The 19,542-nt window shown below is 39.0% G+C and overlaps 1 protein-coding gene across 1 annotated transcript; it reads left to right on the top strand.

The window, feature by feature from the left end:
* The first annotated feature begins 18,763 nt into the window (after positions 1-18,763).
* Positions 18,764-19,274, top strand: LOC133823885 (uncharacterized). The gene is made up of 2 exons (XM_062256740.1): positions 18,764-18,975; positions 19,061-19,274. The coding sequence occupies exons 1-2, from the start codon at positions 18,764-18,766 to the stop codon at positions 19,272-19,274; spliced, it is 426 nt and encodes a 141-aa protein (XP_062112724.1).
* Positions 19,275-19,542: the final 268 nt, after the last annotated feature.

The raw sequence follows: 19,542 nt of genomic DNA, 5'->3' as shown, positions 1-19,542 counted from the left end.
TATGATGACAGGGTAATAATCCTTTCATGATCCATCCCTGGAACTCCAATCATTCACAAGCAATCAAATTATAACAGTTTATCCAAATATTCATCCATATATTCATTCACATACATAGCCGTGCTGATAAGCACACATCATCATGCAATAGTCAAGGTATGTGTTTGAACTTTGAGGTCCTCATTTTTGGAGTCAACAATAGCTGTCAAAAACTGAGTTTGCTTTATTTTTAATTTAAATGAAATCAGTTTTTGTTTTTCACTTTGGCTTATATAAAATTATATGTATGAATATTTATATACATATATTATATATGTATCCAATAATGAGTCTTCTATGGTTACTTGCGAAGTGGGAAAGGAGTAAAACTAAATTGAAAGAAGAAGAAAATTTTGTTGGTTATATGAATTAGCAAAGTAATTTGTCTCCCTATTTTAGTATATATATATATTTGAAGATGTTTATTTTTTTACTAATGGGGTTTTAGTACATATCATGTATTACATTTCTATTTTGATTTCTTGCTTTATTTTTCTCATCTTCTTCATTTTTTGCTTGTTTGCTACGTTCGGACATATCTCTAGTAGTTTTTTCTCATAAAATATTCAGACATGGTGAATGCAATTAAATTTGTGTTAACTGGTAGAAATTTGAGTTCTATATTTTAAGTAGGGAATATGACTAATTTCAACGAAGAAGAATAATTGTATATATGTTATTGAGTTTAATTGATTTTTGAATACTTACACATGTATTGTGACTTTTAGATATTTAGTTGCAATTGAGACAAAGAAAATTCTTGAGATTGAATTGTTTTTACTTTTTCTGCCTTATTCTTCTTTTTTGAAAATTAGATTGAAAATCAAAATGATGTTGAAGGAAGCTTATGAGGACACCAAGACTAAAGATCCAAGTATAGTTCCAGTTGGTCCGGTGACGAGGGCGCGAGCCAAAAGACTCAGTTTAGGAGCTTGATCAATATTTAGCCTCTTGTAATGAGTCTTATTGTATTTTTTCATCTTGTCTTTTTATTTTTAATCACGTTTTTTATTTAGTCTTTGTTTATTTTGTGAAAAGTCAAACATTTGACTTGTGTGAGTCCAATAGTCCTTTTGTCTTTAATTTTCGGTTTTCATTAGGAAGACAAAGGGTTGTCTTTAATTTTCAGTTTTCATTAGGAAGACAAAGGGGTTGTCTTTAATTTTTGGTTTTCATTAGGAAGACAAAGGGGCTTGTTTGATGTAATTTTTCGGCTATATTAGGCCTTGTAAACATTTGGGAAAGGCAGATTTTGATGAAATGAAAATTGAGAGGTTTTCTTCTTGAGTTCTTGAAGAGACTATTCGAACTTATCAAGGGTATTCCTTGTGGCGTTCAATCCGACTTATCAAACGGATTCCCATCCCCGTTTGTGGCGTCTTCCTCATACCAAGGTTCGTGCTTGGCTAAGCATTGGGTCGCGGTTCTTCATTCCCATTTTGTGTGTTCTTGGTGGCTGCCATATTTGGTGTCAGGTTTCACCACAATCGTTGGTGTGGTTCGTATCAAAAGCAACTAAATGGGATTCTTCAACTGTACATGAGAGTTCTTGCCTTAGCTCTGTATTTAATGATATTTCAGGTTAAGTAAGAAGTTTTCTCCAGCTACAACAAGTTATGGAAAATGTATTGTTTTTCTAGTGCTTCCTTAAATGATGGAGTAAAGCAAAATATGTTTGCTACAAAACAAAAATGCTAACACATAGAAATAGATTTAAAATCAATAAGTTTTTATGTGAGACGACTCAAATTTTGTTTTGTTAGTAAGCGACTTTCCTTCTCTGTTTGTCTTTCTCTTTCCAATGAATTACAGGAACTTCTATTTATTATTCTAGTATAATTGGATTTGATGGTGTGTGTACATATATGATTTTGACAATACTTAATATTATCATCAATTTAGCATTAACTCAGCCTTCTCTTAAAACTTAACTTTGTATGAAAGTCTTTTTCTTCTTATTGGTCATACTTTCAAGGATATATATGTCTAGTGCTGAAATAATCATAATTTTAAATATTTTGATCGAAGCTCTTTAATTTTGTAGGGACATTTCTTGTGCAAATTCTAATTAATTAAACCTGTTTTGAGTTTAGTTGGATGTCAGGACAAAATTGGCCATAAGAGACAGTCTTTACTAGTTGGCTACGAGTGCCGAACATAGGCAAAATTGTAACAGGAACTACTAGAGCATTGATGATTGAGAAAACAAACAAGTATGGAACCACTTGTTTTCCTTACATTTGTTATATAATATATGGTATGAATTACTTTTGGTTTATGTGCATGCTCCTTTTGATGGATTATGTATTTGGCATAAGTAAAATAATAATAGTTAGTGGTAGTTTATTTTTGGAAATTGGTGAGCAGATGTGTTTATTAAAAAAAAGTTTCTTGTATTTTCTTTTATTAGATTGGGATTTTATTTATTTATTTTTGGACTTGGTCACCTCTATTTTTCTTTTTGAAGTTCTTTCTTTTTTGAATTTATTTACTATAATCAATACCTCAAAATTTTATTATTTTTTCCATTGGAAAATAAATTTTGCAGGTAGCTTTTGACTTTTAGTATCATTTGTTTCTCTGTGATAAATTTTGAAGTATACATATAGACAAATTCAATTTTTTTTAGGTATTGGACAATCATAATTCTTTCTATAATATGCTTTTTCTTGTAATGTGTTTTCTGGGTATGCATTTTTCAATCTATAGTTTTGTTCTACTTTTATATCGTACATAAATTTCTTTGCTTGTTTTTCTTTCTTTATTAGTTTGCACATAATGTGATTGTTAGAATCCCCCAAAGAAACTAGTACAAATAAATGTCTGAATTTGTAGTTTCCTCTTTGTAAGGAGCCATTATCGTGTGTCATAACAATCACGACCAAGACCCTTTTGTTTTGTTCTTTAGCTCATTAACGATCTTATTAGTTTCCGTTTGTAATTTTAAAATTCTTATGCATTTGTAGTTCACTTTTAAACTCTTGGATGGAACATGTAATCTAATGTCCATCACTAGTTTAGAACTTTATTTAGTTATCTATTAACTTTAAATTTGTAATTACTTCTTGGATGAAAACCACTGCAACCAATTAGGCAAGCATATTTCATCCATTACTTGATCTAATATGCTTCAATTAATCTGATGCTTGATCGTTATGAAAGGATGAGATGGATTAAATATGTTGTGTAAATTTAGATTTAATGTGGATGATAAGCTTTGTCTTAGACAGCTTGGTATGAATTTATCATGTCCTTTCCCTTTTCTTGATTCCTTAAGACTGGCCCTGCTTTTTCATTAATGGGCAAATTTTTGTCATTTTTATTAGAATCTTTATTCTCTAAAATCTTTACATTGTGGTTTTATGTCTTGCAGGTTAGAGCTGCCTTGCAGATAGAAGGAAGACCTTTTACGATTGTTGTCAATTCATTCTAAATAATTGTTTATGAATGTTTTTAATCAAGAATTGAAATATTGTATTTTATATGAATAGTTATGGGGTTTTCTTTTTGGAGTTTCTAATGGGCATAATCCCAATTGATTATGTATTTTATTGTGGTTAGGTTCACCATTTGGAACTTAAATATTTGTAATATCATTCAATTAATTAAGAAGAATTGTTTTCATTTTCATTTAAGTGTTTATTTGTTTTAATGTTAGTATTAATAAACCTATTAAATGCATATTAAAATAACATTTCTCAAAGTTAGAGAAAGTTATTATTTATACTAATAGTAATAAAAATATTTTTAGCATATTAAAACAATAAATAATACCAAAAATGTTTTATTGTAAGTTATACCTATAGCACTACTTTATAAGTGGCAAAAAGTATTATATAAACTATTATAAATATCATAAGAAAACACTTATCAATTTATTAAAATAACTCAACAAAAGTGTTATTGTAGAATATACAATAACACTTCTCCATAACTATTGAGAAAGTGTTATTCAAAGTGCTCTGATCTACAATAACACTGCTTTCATTAACACATCGAAAAGTGTTATGGTATGTATTCGATAATACTATTTTGGTGTTATTGAAAGCAGATTTTCTTGTAGTGAGTGAAACCAATATGGTTGTTGGTGACACAGGTGACGATGATCCCATTGTCTTTCAAATAGGCAATTGCTAGCCTTGAAAAGGAACTATGGCTCGAAGCCATGAAACAGTAAATGGAATACATGTACTCAAATTTTGTCTGGGATCTTGTGGAAGCACCTAGTGACTTTACAACGATTGGGTGCAAGTGGATCTACAAGAAGAGAGGAGGTATTGATGGAAAGATCAAAACTTATAAAGCTCGATTAGTGGCAAAGGGTTATACCCAAAGAGAAGGCGTTGACTATGAGGAAATTTTTAGTCAGGTAGCCATGCAACTCCATTCGCATCCTCCTATCCATAGCAGCCGTTCTCGACTATGAGATCTGGCAAATGGACGTCAAGATAGCTTTTCTTAACGGGAAGCTTGACAAAGTCTGGATTACCCAAAAGGATCTAAAGTAGATGGACAAGAAGGAAAAGTTTGCAAGTTGAATAGGTCCGGTCCATTTATGGACTTAAGAAGGCTTCTTGTTCTTGGAATCTTAGGTTTGATGAGATATTCAAAACCTATGGCTTTGAACAAAGTATTGATGAGCCTTGTGTTTACCAACTAAGGGAAAAAGAAATTGTGGTATTCCTATTTCTTTATGTAGATGATATCTTACTCATTGGAAACAATGTTAAAAAATTATCAGATGTGAAGAATTGGTTGAGCACTCAATTCCAGATGAAGGATTTGGGTGAAGAGATTTATGATCTAAGTATCCCGATCATTTGGGATAGAAAGAAAAAAAATCTTAGCTCTATCTCAAGCAGCTTACATTGATAAAGTGCTTAAATGTTTTTCACTGTCGAATTCCAAGAAAGGACGTCTATCGTCCTGCCATGGAATTCATCTTTCAAAGAAGCAATCTCCCCAGACTCTTGAAGAGGAAGATGCAATGAGAAACTTTCCTTATGCATCTGTAGTTGGAAGTCTGATGTATGTTATGTTGTGTACTAGAACACATATCTACGATGCAGTGAGAGTAGTGAGTATGTATCAGTCAAACCCAGGACCTGAACATTGGATAGCAGTTAAGCATATCCTAAACTATTAAAGACAGACTAGGGATTATATGTTAGTCTACAAGGGTGGTGTTCTGAACCCTGTAAGCTACATCAATTCAGATTTCCAGACTCATGTAAATGACATGAAGTCTAATTCTGGTATGGTGTTTACTCTTGGGGGTGAAGCTATGATATGGAGAAGCATAAAACAGTCTGCGATCTCAGATTCCACTATAGAGGTTGAGTACATAGCTACATCTGAAGCAGCTAAGGAAATAGTCTAGCTAAAGAAGATCTATTCAGACCTTGGTGTTATTCCATATATGGATAAACTGACTGTATTGTTTTGTGAGAACACATGAGCAATAACCAACTCAAAAGAACCTCAAAGTCACATGAGGAGTAAGCAAATAGAAAGGAAGTACCGCATAATTCAAGAATATGTGGCCATGGGAGATGTGAAGGTTATGAAGATTGCATCTGAAGACAATCTTACGGATCCGTTTACAAAGACAATACCATAAACTACATTTTATAAGCATATCAAGGAAATGGGATTAGTAGAATTAAGGCACTAATTTCAACTAGTGAAAGTGGGAGTTTTTTGGGGTCTTATACGCTAATGAACCCCAATTTCTTTGTAATCTCATTTTATTATCAATAAAAGAATAGAAATCATTTTTGACTTGGTCAATCACTCTGCTTACATGTTTTATTTTCATGATTATTTGTTTAATATAAACTTCTATTAAATCCCGAGCATATAGCTAACCATATTTATAGTGACGTAATCACAGTGGAATATAAATATGATTATATGTTCAAAAATAACATAGTCCTAAGATTAGTCCGTGCATAGGATTTACACTAACTTGCCAATTTACAATACGGTCTACTTACACATTGTAGTGTTACGTTCTTTCCAGAACATTAGCAAAGTAGATAAGATCGGATGTATTTGTTACATCTGACTGGACCGATATTGACTTTAGATAGATAAGTAGATGTATCGTTATTATCTAATATAGTTATATTATAAAGTTTACCATAGGTCAATTCAATCTGAATTTTGAGTGGTTAGTATTCTAACTGATTGTATTATTCAAGTCCTTTGATTTGTTTGTTGCTAGCTTACCCTACGGACTAGCACATACTTACATCATTGGGATGTGGTAGTATTATTGAGTGGGAGTATTAATCATATATATGAACATCTATAGCTTCTAGCAAGAAGTGAAATGATGATCACCTTTATCATGGTTCAACAAGTTAAATGATTGAGTACTCATTTATGTGATTAAAGTTCACGAAAATATCATTTACATGGAAGTTAGTGGTATTTAAGGATAAAATACAATGAGGGGTAAAATGGTAATTTGTACCCAACTAAGTTGTAGATCATCTATAGAGGATTGAGTGACAAATTACGGTTGTAACAATGGATAACGTATTTACTTTAAGTGTAAAATGTTTTATGAGTTGAAGAGTGCAATTCTGAGTCTTTAGTGGAGTCACAAGTAATTAATAAGGTAGTGAAATTATTCGATAATATTTTAATGGTAACTTATTCGAGATTAAATTCATGGGTCCACGGTCCCCACAATGCCTTTGATTAAATCATCTAGAAAGTCTCGATTGATTGATTTAATTATCGATTAGGATTGTCAAAATTGTTTTGTGTCAATTTTGGACAATTTTACTAAGGTGTGGAATTTAGAGAAGAAAATAGAAATTTTGGCGAATTTATTAATTATGATAAATTGGTGTCAAATTGATAAATAGTAGTAAATCAAGGTTCAAATTATAATTAGTTGATTTGAATAAATTATATAATTAATTCTTGTTTAAAGATATTTATAATTATATATATATATCAAGTTTTAATAAAACTTTATGAGATTTCATTACATACGAAATCAGTTTATACTATATATATTTATTTAATGTACAAAATTATAGAGAATAATAGTATTTGAATTTAAATATTTTTATGCTTTGAATTTAAAATTGGAAAAATCTCAAGGCTTGAAAAAATATCTAATATCTATATAGGGATTTTTAAGCTATTATTTTAAATATTTAATTAAATTAAGTTAACCATAAAGTGTTGCTATAAATAGGTACTTAAGTCTAGGATTTTGTAATCTAAAATAAGTGAAGTGAAAAAGCAAAAACAAAGACTCCACAGACCTATTGTTGCCGCTCATATATTATCTCTTCTTCTCTATAATTTTCCTATCTCATGTGTTGAGAATTGCCCACTCTAGTCTAGGTGATCAAAGATAATTGTGGAAAACTGTGTAGTTTGAAGATCCAGTTCACTCTCTTGTCATTACTCTGTGAAAGTGTGGTAAAGCAGGACACATCAAGAGAAACTGTTCAAAGCTTGGCAGGTTGCAACTAGTATTGAACCAAGGAAGAATGAAAGTTTAACAACCCCTGCACGCGTCTTCACCCTGACACAGGCACAGGTAGATGTGAGTTTTTCAGTGGTCACAAGCCAGATCTCTATCGCTGGAATTAATTTCAATGGCTTAATAGATTCTGTTGTCACTCATTTTTATGTTGCTGATAGAATATTGGACAAGTTGGATAGGCAATGTGAATTATATGTGGTAATATTTGGGACCATGTTACGAGCTGGGAAGGTGGCAATATCTAGGAGGTGGCTCAAAGCCTTGTCGTATGGGTAGATGGTAGTGAGTTATTTGTGGATTTGATAGAACTTAAGGCAATAGATTTTGACATCATCCTTGGTATGGATTGGCTTGCAAAGTATGGCGCTGCTATCAATTGTAAAAGTAAATTTGTAAGATTTACACCAAAGGGACAAGAGTCATTTATGTTCATGGGAATCGCAAGTGGAACAAGGATAGGATTGTTACAACACTTAAAGCAGGGGAAATGTTACAAAATGGATGCATGGAATTCCTAGCTAATGTGATTGACCCCAACAAGGAAGTAATGCAAGATCCTACAGAAACAAGAAAAGTTGGAGAATTCTTGGATGTATTTCCTAAAGAATACCGGGTTTACCACCTCATCGAGAGATTGAGTTTACTATTGAATTGGCACCTAAAACAATGCCGATCTCATGAGCACCATACAGAATGAAACCGAATAAATTGAAAGAGTTAAAGATTCAGCCGTAGGAATTGTTGGACATGGGATTCATAAGATCGAGCTATTCTCCATGGGGAGCACCGGTTCTATTTGTGAAAAAAGGGATGGATCGACGATAATGTGTATAGACTACAGAGAATTGAATAAGATGACGATCAAGAACAAGTATCCTGTACCTGGAATCGATGACTTGTTTGATCAACTTCAAGGGAAAAGGGTGATCTCAAAGATAGATCAACATTTGGGGTATCACCAGTTGAGAATTAGAGAGGAGGACATACCAAAGATGACTTTTCATACTAGATACGAGCACTATGAATTCTTAGTTATGTCGTTTGGGTTGACTAATGCTCCTGCTGCATTTATGGACTTAATGAACCGGGTGTTCAAGGATTTTCTGGATAAGTTCGTAGTGGTATTCATTGATGATATTCTTATATACTCGAGTTCAGAGGAAGAACATGTGGAACAAGGTATACACATGAGCAGTATGCCCAATTATATGTACAAGAGATAGTTGGGGCACCGAAGTCTATAGTGTGGGACAGAGACCCGACCTTTACATCAAAGTTTTGGGGAAGTCTATAGAGAATTGTAGGTACCAAATTGAAATTTAGTACTTGTAACGCCCTGGCTACCCCAGAACAGTTACGGTGAACGGTGGACCGGAAATTTGACTCACTACCTGAGTCCTTTGGTCAAAAATGTGCTCTAAGTGTAATTAACAGGTTAAGGCATAAAACCAATAAAAAGGAAATGGAGATTTTTACTACAAACTGCTCTGCAGAGCTAAACAAAACGTTTACAAGCTGTTCTCAGTACAAAATGGTCACTACTGTTGTAAAGTTACAATCCCGCCGACCTAAGCGGCAAAAATAGGGTAAACCCCTTAGTTCCTCTGAGAACACCTTGACCGTGGTGGTCAAGCGGCTACATACGTACACACCACCACATCAGCTCTCCACTCAAGGCTAGGTGAGCTTCTCTTTCCCTTTACCTGCACCACATAGCACCCATGAGCCAAGGCCCAGCAAGAAAACATAACACTTTATATAAACATTATCAAATGATTATCATTATAATCACACTGAGCATAAAGCTTTCAAACAAATGAGTAAACACCACATGAGGTCCTGATAAACCACGCTGAGTGACTGACAAGCAAGTCACTAATTCAGGTGGGAGAGTGACTGCTAAGTAAGCCACTAGCCTCCAAGCGCTTATCTCATTCATCGACCCTCGGGGTCGGTCTGGCATTAATGCTCTTTGAGTCATTCAACGCTAGTAGTCGATTAGATCTAATCTCTGTTGGCTTGCGTGACTCACGCTAAGACCGTCCTGACTAATGAGCCAGCTCAACATGATCAGTGCCCAGTACCACCGCCGAACCTGACTAATAAGTCACAGCTTCACAGTTGATACTAGCACCCTTGCCAAACCTGACTAATAAGTCAGTACCATGCATAAATGAGCAACATATGCTAAACATTCTTTATTCAGTCCATGTCCATATTCTCACAATCAACATGCCTCATGAATACCCACGCATGTCACATTTGGGGTGCAGTTTTCTTACCTCTGGTTCGAGCAAGAACGAATAAGAGAACAACCCTGAGAACGATCGACTTTTTGGTCCTTTAGCGGTTACCTGGTCATAACCAAATCATGGGCTTTCATCAATAAAATGAATAATAAAAGGTTCCCAAACGAAAACCTAACCTCCGGGACCTCAAACACTACTCAACCGGGTAGTAGGTTCAATCCCGAGGCCTTAGGCTTGCATCCCCGAGCCAAAAAGCTAATTCTGGCCAAAAATGCCTTAAGGGCCGCGGCCCTCCTTGGCCATGCCGCGGCCCGCCCCTCAAACAGAGGCGCCTAAACCCAGCAGCTCCAAAGGGTCGCGGCACACCATGGCCATGCCGCGGCGCAACGCCCATTTCAGCCAAAACCCCTGTTTTTCTTCCCTTGCGTTTTCCCTTGAAACCAACCCTTCAAACCCAATTTAAGCACCACCCAAACCTCTCTCAAACACCCATTTAAACCTCCAAACATCACCCATAACTCTCCCCCAACATAACCCAAGTAAAACACCTCAAGAACTCCCCTTAATTCCAACTTTCCACACCAAAATCAAGAGCTGAAAACTATCTTTAAAACATGGAAAAACCAGAAAAGTAATGGTCAAAGCTTACCTCAAACTTGGTATTGAACCCTCTCCAATGGCTGAACTAGTTCCACAACCTTAGCCCCTTGATTTCCTAGCTTAGCTCCACACTTGAGCTCAAAATTCCAAAGAAGAGAAACTATGGAGATGAATGTACGGGAAGGAGAAGAAGGGAACTCTGTTTTGGGTTCTATTTTACAGCCATCTATACATCATATATATCCAAATACCAAAAGACCATTATACCCCTAGGTATAATAAAGCTTCTAAAACCACTCAAGGGTAATTTTGACACTTTCCACTAATCCCGTTAATCTCAATATCCTCAAACACCAATATTTCACCTCCCGTTACCCTTTAACGCTCGGTAACACTCTAATCATTAAAACACCCCGACACTCACCCCGAGCTTAAGCCTGTTATGACCAAACCGATATTAAACATTCCTTGATCGTCTCATGCCAAATGGCTCGAACACACCCACATCATAATGTGGTCTCAAACTATATCACCAACGTGCGAATAAATAATCAATTTACCCTCAACGGGCCAAATTACCATCACACCCCTATAATAACAAATATGGACTCACATGCATGCATTTCACATCATATCATAATATAATCAACATATACATGCATTTTATCAATTAATAACATAATTAAGCAAGTACGGCCCTCCCGGCCTACTGTTCACGCCGTTAAACACAACGGAGAATTCGGGGCATTACAACTATCCCCTCCTTACTGAAATTTCGTCCCCGAAATTTACCTGAACAGCTCGGGATATTGACTCTGCATATCTGATTCCAGCTCCTAGGTCGCCTCCTCGACCTTGCTGTTCCTCCACAATACCTTAACCAAAGGTATTGTCTTATTCCTGAGGACCTTGTCCTTTCTGTCAAGTATCTGAACTGGCTGCTCCTCAAAGGAGAGATCTGGCTCAAGCTCCAGATCTTCATAACTCAGAATATGGCCCACATCAGATACATACCTCCGAAGAGCTGATACATGGAATACATTATGCACGGCAGACAACGCCGGAGGCAAAGCCAATTTGTAAGCCACCTGATCTATCCTCTCCAGGATCTCAAATGGACCTACAAATCTAGGACTCAGTTTGCCTTTCTTCCCAAACCTTCTCACCCCTTTCCATGGTGAGACTCTGAGGAAAACATAGTCTCCTACCTGGAACTCCACGTTCCTGCGCTTGGGATCTGCATAGCTCTTCTGTCTACTCTGAGAAGCAAGCATTCTAGCTCTAATCTTCTCTATAGCCTCACTGGTCCTCTGTACTGCATCAGGACCTAAGTATCTCCTTTCTCCTGTCTCATCCCAATGAATGGGAGATCTGCACTTCCTACCATATAGCATCTCATAAGGTGCTACTCCAATGGTAGACTGGTAACTGTTGTTGTAGGAGAATTCTATCAAAGGCAGATACTTACTCCAAGAACCACCGAAATCCAGTACACATGCACTCAGCATGTCCTCCAAAATCTGGATCGTCCTCTCAGATTGCCCATCTGTCTGAGGATGATAAGCTGTACTGAACTTCAACTTTGTCCCCATGGCTTTCTGCAAACTCCCCCAAAACTTGGAGGTAAAAGTGGGGTCCCGATCTGACACGATCGACCTAGGTGCACCATGGAGCCGCACGATCTCTCTCACATAGAGATCTGCATACTGATCAACCGTATATGTAGTCCTCACTGGCAAGAAGTGAGCTGACTTGGTATAGCGATCCACTATCACCCAAACAGAATCATGCTGACCAGTAGTCCTGGGCAAGCCCACCACAAAATCCATCGTGATGTCTTCCCACTTCCACTCAGGAATATCCAGAGGCTGCAGTGACCCTGCCGGCCTCTGATGCTCAGCCTTGACTTGTTGACATGTCAAGCACTTAGCTACATACTCCACTACATCTCTCTTCATCCCCGGCCACCAATATAACGATCTCACATCCTGATGCATCTTCGTGGTTCCTGGATGCAAAGAGTAAGGTGTAGTATGAGATTCATCCAGAATCTCTCGCCTCAATGCAGTGTCTAACGGAACACATATCTGCCCCTTGTATCTCAACAAGCCTACCTCAGACACTTTATAATCCCTGGATGCTCCAGCCAAAACATCTTCCCTGATCTTGATCAGCTGAGGATCACTCAACTGACCCTCTTTAATTCTCTCTAACAGTGTAGTCTGTAGCGTAATATTAGCCAACTGGCCCACCAGCAACTCTATACCAGCTCTGGTCATATCATCTGCTAACTCTTTGGCTATCAGCCTCATACCATGAATCTGCCCCGGACCTTTCCGGCTCAAAGCATCAGCTACCACGTTGGCTTTCCCTGGGTGATACAAAATCTCACAATCATAGTCCTTTACTAACTCCAGCCAAAGCCTTTGCCTCATATTCAGGTTTTTTTTGGGTGAAGAAGTATTTCAGGCTCTTGTGGTCTGTATAAATCTCACACTTCTCTCCATAGAGATAGTGCCTCCATATCTTTAAGGCAAAAACCACAGCTGCCAACTCCAGATCATGAGTAGGATATCTCTTTTCATACCCCTTCAACTGACGAGAAGCATAGGCAATAACCCTCTCCGATTGCATCAAAACACAGCCCAAACCCTGATGAGAAGCATCACAATAAATCACAAACTTCTCCTGATCTGTCGGAAGGCTCAGAATCGGAGCTGTAATCAACCTCTGCTTCAGTTCCTGGAAGCTGTTCTCACACTTATCTGACCACACAAACTTCTGGCTCTTGCGTGTCAGTTCAGTCAAAGCACTAGCAATCTTCGAGAACCCTTCCACGAACCGCCTGTAATAACCTGCCAATCCAAGGAAACTTCTAACCTCAGAAGCATTCTTTGGCCTTGGCCAATCTCTGACCGCTTCGATCTTTGCTGGATCTACCTTAATCCCCTCCTTACTGACAATGTGTCCAAGAAAGGATACCTGAGACAACCAGAACTCACACTTCTTGAACTTTGCAAACATCCTGTGCTCTCTCAGTCTCTGTAGAACCAACCTCAGATGCTGCTCATGCTCTACCTCAGTCTGAGAATATACCAGAATATCATCGATGAAGACGATCACAAACTGGTCTAAGTAATCCCTGAACACTCTATTCATCATATCCATGAAAGCAGCAGGGGCATTAGTCAACCCAAATGACATAACTAGAAACTCATAATGCCCATACCTGGTACGAAAAGCAGTCTTCGGTATATCTCCCTCCTTAACCCTCAACTGATGATAACCAGAACGAAGGTCGATCTTAGAGAATACCTTCATACCTTGCAACTGATCGAACAGGTCATCTATCCTTGGCAAAGGATATCGGTTCTTAATTGTCAACTTATTCAGTTCCCTGTAATCTATACACATTCTCAGAGAACCATCTTTCTTCTTTACAAACAGAACTGGCGCACCCCAGGGTGAGAAACTAGGTCTGATGAAACCCATATCTAGCAGCTCTTGCAACTGCACTTTTAATTCTTTCAACTCAGCTGGGGCCATTCTGTATGGTGCTCTAGACACTGGCTCCGTCCCTGGTGCCAGTTCTATAACGAACTCAATCTCTCTGTGTAGTGGCACCCCTGGCAAATCTTCTGGAAACACATCCAGAAACTCACGTACAAGTCTGGTATCCTCTGGTCTCACTGGCACGACCTGAGTGGTGTCAACCACACTGGCTAAGAATCCAATGCATCCTCTCTGCAAAAGATCCCTGGCCCTCAACACAGAAATCATAGGAACACGGGGTCCATGCACAGTACCAACAAACACAAAAGGATCCTCACCCTCAGGCTCAAAGGTGACCATCTTCCTTCTACAGTCAATAGTTACCCCGTACTTTGCCAACCAATCCATACCCAGTATCATATCAAAGTCAGTCATAACTAACTCTATCAAATCCACTGACAACTCTCTGCCCTCTACTGTCACTGGCAAAGATCTGACCCATCTTCTGGATACCACTATCTCCCCAGTGGGTAACAAAGTACCAAACCCCACAGCGTAGAAGTCACAAGGTCTACACAACCTATCAATAATGCTACTAGCAACAAAGGAATGTGTAGCACCAGAATCAATTAACACATGATAAGGGGTTCCTGCACTAAGAAGCTGACCTGTAACAACTGAGGGGGAAGCCTCAGCTTCTGCTTGAGTCAACGTGAACACTCGAGCTGGGGCCGAGCTGTCCACCTTTCTGGCTTCTTCTTTCCCTACTCGAGGGCAATCTTTCTTAAAGTGACCCACTACTCCACACAAAAAGCAGGCCTTTGCCTTACACTCTCCCAAATGGCGCCTCTTGCACCTAGGACACTCAGGATGAGTCTTCCAGGCTTCACTGCCCCCAGGACGACCTATTGTAATACCACAAGGTCTCCTGTCAGGACCTGGAACTGGGAAGGTATCAGGAACCTTCCTCTTCTGATCACTGGGGCCAACACCCCTACCAGAACCAACAAATGGTGGACCTGGCCTCCTGAAATCCCTTCTGGCTGCATTGTCACGCCAGATCTTAATCTCTGCACTCTCAACTGTGAGTGCCTTCTCCACCGCCTGTGCATAAGTAGTGACTCCTGCCACAGTGGTGATGCGAACGTCACGGGCTAACCTAGGCTGCAGCCCCTGGAGAAATCTCTCTCTCCTGGTCCCATCAGTGGGCACCAGCTCTTTGGCAAACTTTGCCAAACGGTCAAACCTTAAGGCATATTCAGTAACTGATAAGCTTCCCTGAAGTAGCCTCATAAACTCATTGGCCTTCGCCGCTCCTATAGCATCGTTATAGTACTTCTCATTAAACAAGGTTTGAAATTCCTCCCAGCTCAGGAGATTAACATCTTTGGTCTGACCAACCACTTCCCACCATATCCGGGCATCTTCCCGAAACATATAGGCAGCACAGGCCACCCTCTCACTACCCACTACCTTTATAAAGTCAAGCATAGTGGTAAGCATGCTCATCCATTGTTCAGCTTTGATAGGATCAGCGCTGCCTTCAAAAACTGGAGGTTGTTGTTTCCTGAACCGCTCATAAAGAGGTTCCAATCTGTTTTCAACCCCAGGCTGCTGCCCAATAACTGGCACTGACACAGAAGGTGCCTCTGGTACATTAACCACTGCAGGCACTTATTGCTGCCTCAGGAGACGAAGCTCCTCTCCCTGTTTCAACACTATAGCCTGCAAATCATTAAACAACTACTGCCAGTTTGCAGGTGCTGGCTGTGGAATCTGGGAATGGTCATTCTCTTGACCCTGGCTGTTGTCATTATTCTGACCCTGACCACTCTGGCCAGCTGTAGTGTCTGTCTGTTCTGGGTTCATTCGGTCACTGATACCTTACTGAAACAATAACCAATACGGCCAGTCAGGTAGTAATAACTAAACCTCTTGCCGCCTCACGGTCCAAGAACAAGCAGACAATTATCATATTCCACAGTCATTCAATATGCTCAAACAGATACATGTTTATGGCACTCAGCACTCAGCATGTATCATATAACAGTTCATAATATTTCAGGGGCACAAGGCCAACACAGTGACTCATGCATACAGGTAAAGAATTTGCACCACATTTAGGCAGTTATGCACATAACTACATAAAGGGTTACCAAACCAAGAGTCGAGCTTGACTTCAGTGATGTGTGTACATGCCCAGCCAGTCTACAGGAACCTTAACCTTGGCATTGCTCTGATACCAAGTTGTAACGCCCTGGCTACCCCTAGAACAGTTACGGTGAACGGTGGACCGGAAATTTGACTCACTACCTGAGTCCTTTGGTCAAAAACGTGCTCTAAGTGTAATTAACAGGTTAAGGCATAAAACCAATAAAAAGGAAATGGAGATTTTTACTACAAACTGCTCTGCAGAGCTAAACAAAACGTTTACAAGCTGTTCTCAGTACAAAATGGTCACTACTGTTGTAAAGTTACAATCCCGTCGACCTAAGCGGCAAAAATAGGGTAAACCCCCTAGTTCCTCTGAGAACACCTTGACCGTGGTGGTCAAGCGGCTGCATACGTACACACCACCACATCAGCTCTCTACTCAAGGCTAGGTGAGCTTCTCTTTCCCTTTACCTGCACCACATAGCACCCATGAGCCAAGGCCCAGCAAGAAAACATAACACTTTATATAAACATTATCAAATGATTATCATTATAATCACACTGAGCATAAAGCTTTCAAACAAATGAGTAAACACCACATGAGGTCCTGATAAACCACGCTGAGTGACTGACAAGCAAGTCACTAATTCCAATGGAAGAGTGGCTGATACGTAAGCCACTAGCCTTCAACAGGTTCTGGTAACCGTACTGAGTGACTGCCATGCATGTCACTAATTCAGGTGGGAGAGTGGCTGCTAAGTAAGCCACTAGCCTCCAAGCGCTTATCTCATTCATCGACCCTCGGGGTCAGTCTGGCATTAATGCTCTTTGAGTCATTCAATGCTAGTAGTCGATTAGATCTAATCTCTGTTGGCTTGCGTGACTCACGCTAAGACCGTCCTGACTAATGAGCCAGCTCAACATGATCAGTGCCCAGTACCACCGCCGAACCTGACTAATAAGTCACAGCTTCACAGTTGATACTAGCACCCTTGCCAAACCTGACTAATAAGTCAGTACCATGCACAAATGAGCAACATATGCTAAACATTCTTTATTCAGTCCATGTCCATATTCTCACAATCAACATGCCTCATGAATACCCACGCATGTCACATTTGGGGTGCAGTTTTCTTACCTCTGGTTCGAGCAAGAACGAATAAGAGAACAACCCTGAGAACGATCGACTTTTTGGTCCTTTAGCGGTTACCTGGTCATAACCAAATCATGGGCTTTCATCAATAAAATGAATAATAAAAGGTTCCCAAACGAAAACCTAACCTCCGGGAACTCAAACACTACTCAACCGGGTAGTAGGTTCAATCCCGAGGCCTTAGGCTTGCATCCCCGAGCCAAAAAGCTAATTCTGGCCAAAAATGCCTTAAGGGCCGCGGCCCTCCTTGGCCATGCCGCGGCCCTCCTTGGCCATGCCGCGGCCCTCCTTGGCCATGCCGCGGCCCGCCCCTCAAACAGAGGCGCCTAAACCCAGCAGCTCCCAAGGGCCGCGGCACACCCTGGCCATGCCGCGGCGCAACGCCCATTTCAGCCAAAACCCCTGTTTTTCTTCCCTTGCGTTTTCCCTTGAAACCAACCTTTCAAACCCAATTTAAGCACCACCCAAACCTCTCTCAAACACCCATTTAAACCTCCAAACATCACCCATAACTCTCCCCCAACATAACCCAAGTAAAACACCTCAAGAACTCCCCTTAATTCCAACTTTCCACACCAAAATCAAGAGCTGAAAACTATCTTTAAAACATGGCAAAACCAGAAAAGTAATGGTCAAAGCTTACCTCAAACTTGGTATTGAACCCTCTCCAATGGCTGAACTAGTTCCACAACCTTAGCCCCTTGATTTCCTAGCTTAGCTCCACACTTGAGCTCAAAATTCCAAAGAAGAGAAACTATGGAGATGAATGTACGGGAAGAAGAAGAAGGGAACTCTGTTTTGGGTTCAGTTTTACAGCCATCTATACATCATATATATCCAAATACCAAAAGACCATTATACCCCTAGGTATAATAAAGCTTCTAAAACCACTCAAGGGTAATTTTGACACTTTCCACTGATCCCGTTAATCTCAATATCCTCAAACACCAATATTTCACCTCCCGTTACCCTTTAACGCCCGGTAACACTCTAATCATTAAAACACCCCGACACTCACCCCGAGCTTAAGCCTGTTATGACCAAACCGATATTAAACATTCCTTGATCGTCTCATGCCAAATGGCTCGAACCCACATCATAATGTGGTCTCAAACTATATCACCAACGTGCGAATAAATAATCAATTTACCCTCAACGGGCCAAATTACCATCACACCCCTATAATAACAAATATGGACTCACATGCATGCATTTCACATTATATCATAATATAATCAACATATACATGCATTTTATCAATTAATAACATAATTAAGCAAGTACGGCCCTCCCGGCCTACTGTTCACGCCGTTAAACACAACGGAGAATTCGGGGCATTACAGTACTGCTTTTCATCCGCAGACAGACGGACAGAGTGAAAGAATGATTCAAATTCTAGAAGATATGCTGAGAGCATGTGTCTTTGATTTTAGTAGATCATGGAGTAAGTATCTCCCCTTGATTGAGTTCTCCTACAACAATAGTTATCAGGTGACTATTGGAGTAGCACCATGTGAGATGTTATATGGTCGCTAGTGTAGATCCCCAATACGTTGGGATGAGATGGGAGAAAGTAAGATCCTTGGAACAGAATCAGTTCGAGAAGTGAATGAAGTTATTTCTCGGATTAGAGCATGGATGATTGCATCTCAAGATCAACAAAAAAGTTATGCAGATCTCAAGATAAGGGATATAGACTTTTCTATTGGTGACTACGTCTTCCTTAGAGTATCACCAATGAAAGGAGTTAGGAGATTCTGGAAAGAATTGGGCAAGTGGCTTATCGATTAGCATTGCCACCGACACTGTCAAGAGTGTACAATATATTTCACGTATCTATGTTGAGAAAATACGTGTTAGATTCATCTCATGTGTTAGCTATGAGACCTTGAGCATACAGGAAGATCTTTCATATGAGGAAAAGCCAGTACAGATATTGGATAAGAATGACAAGGTGTTGAGAATCAAGACAATTCCATTATTTAAGGTTCTATGGAAGAATAGTGCGGTGGAAGTAGAGACTTGGGAATTGGAGTCGGACATGAGAGAGAACTATATGGAATTGTTGAAGTAAATTTCAGGGAAAAAATTCTTTTAGGGGGCGATAGTTGTACTACACTGTTTCTTAAAAGAAAGGTTATTTTTGGAAATTGGGCTAACCAAGGGTATATTGGTCATTTTGTGAATTATAAGATTTCATATGTGAATGTTTATATGAATTATATATATGTTAAGACCTGTCAGTTGTGAGTTTGGACATTTATTTTATTTATATGATTATTACATTTTATTGATTTTTGACAATAGTGGATTCTTTCAAGCGTTAATAGCAGAATGTCACA

The sequence above is a fragment of the Humulus lupulus genome, chromosome 1 (assembly GCF_963169125.1).
Source record: "Humulus lupulus chromosome 1, drHumLupu1.1, whole genome shotgun sequence".
NCBI lineage: Eukaryota > Viridiplantae > Streptophyta > Magnoliopsida > Rosales > Cannabaceae > Humulus > Humulus lupulus.
The sequence above is the reverse complement of the archived record's forward strand: the minus strand, read 5'-3'. Positions and strand labels throughout refer to the sequence as shown.

What these genes read in the sequence shown, in the direction of transcription:
- LOC133823885 (XM_062256740.1), top strand. Translation starts at nt 18,764, where the DNA reads ATGGGAGAAAGTAAGATCCTTGGAACAGAATCAGTTCGAGAAGTGAAT. An exon ending in TTCTGGAAAGAATTGGGCAA is followed by an intron (nt 18,976 to 19,060) that starts GTGGCTTATCGA and finishes AATACGTGTTAG; the next exon opens with ATTCATCTCATGTGTTAGCT.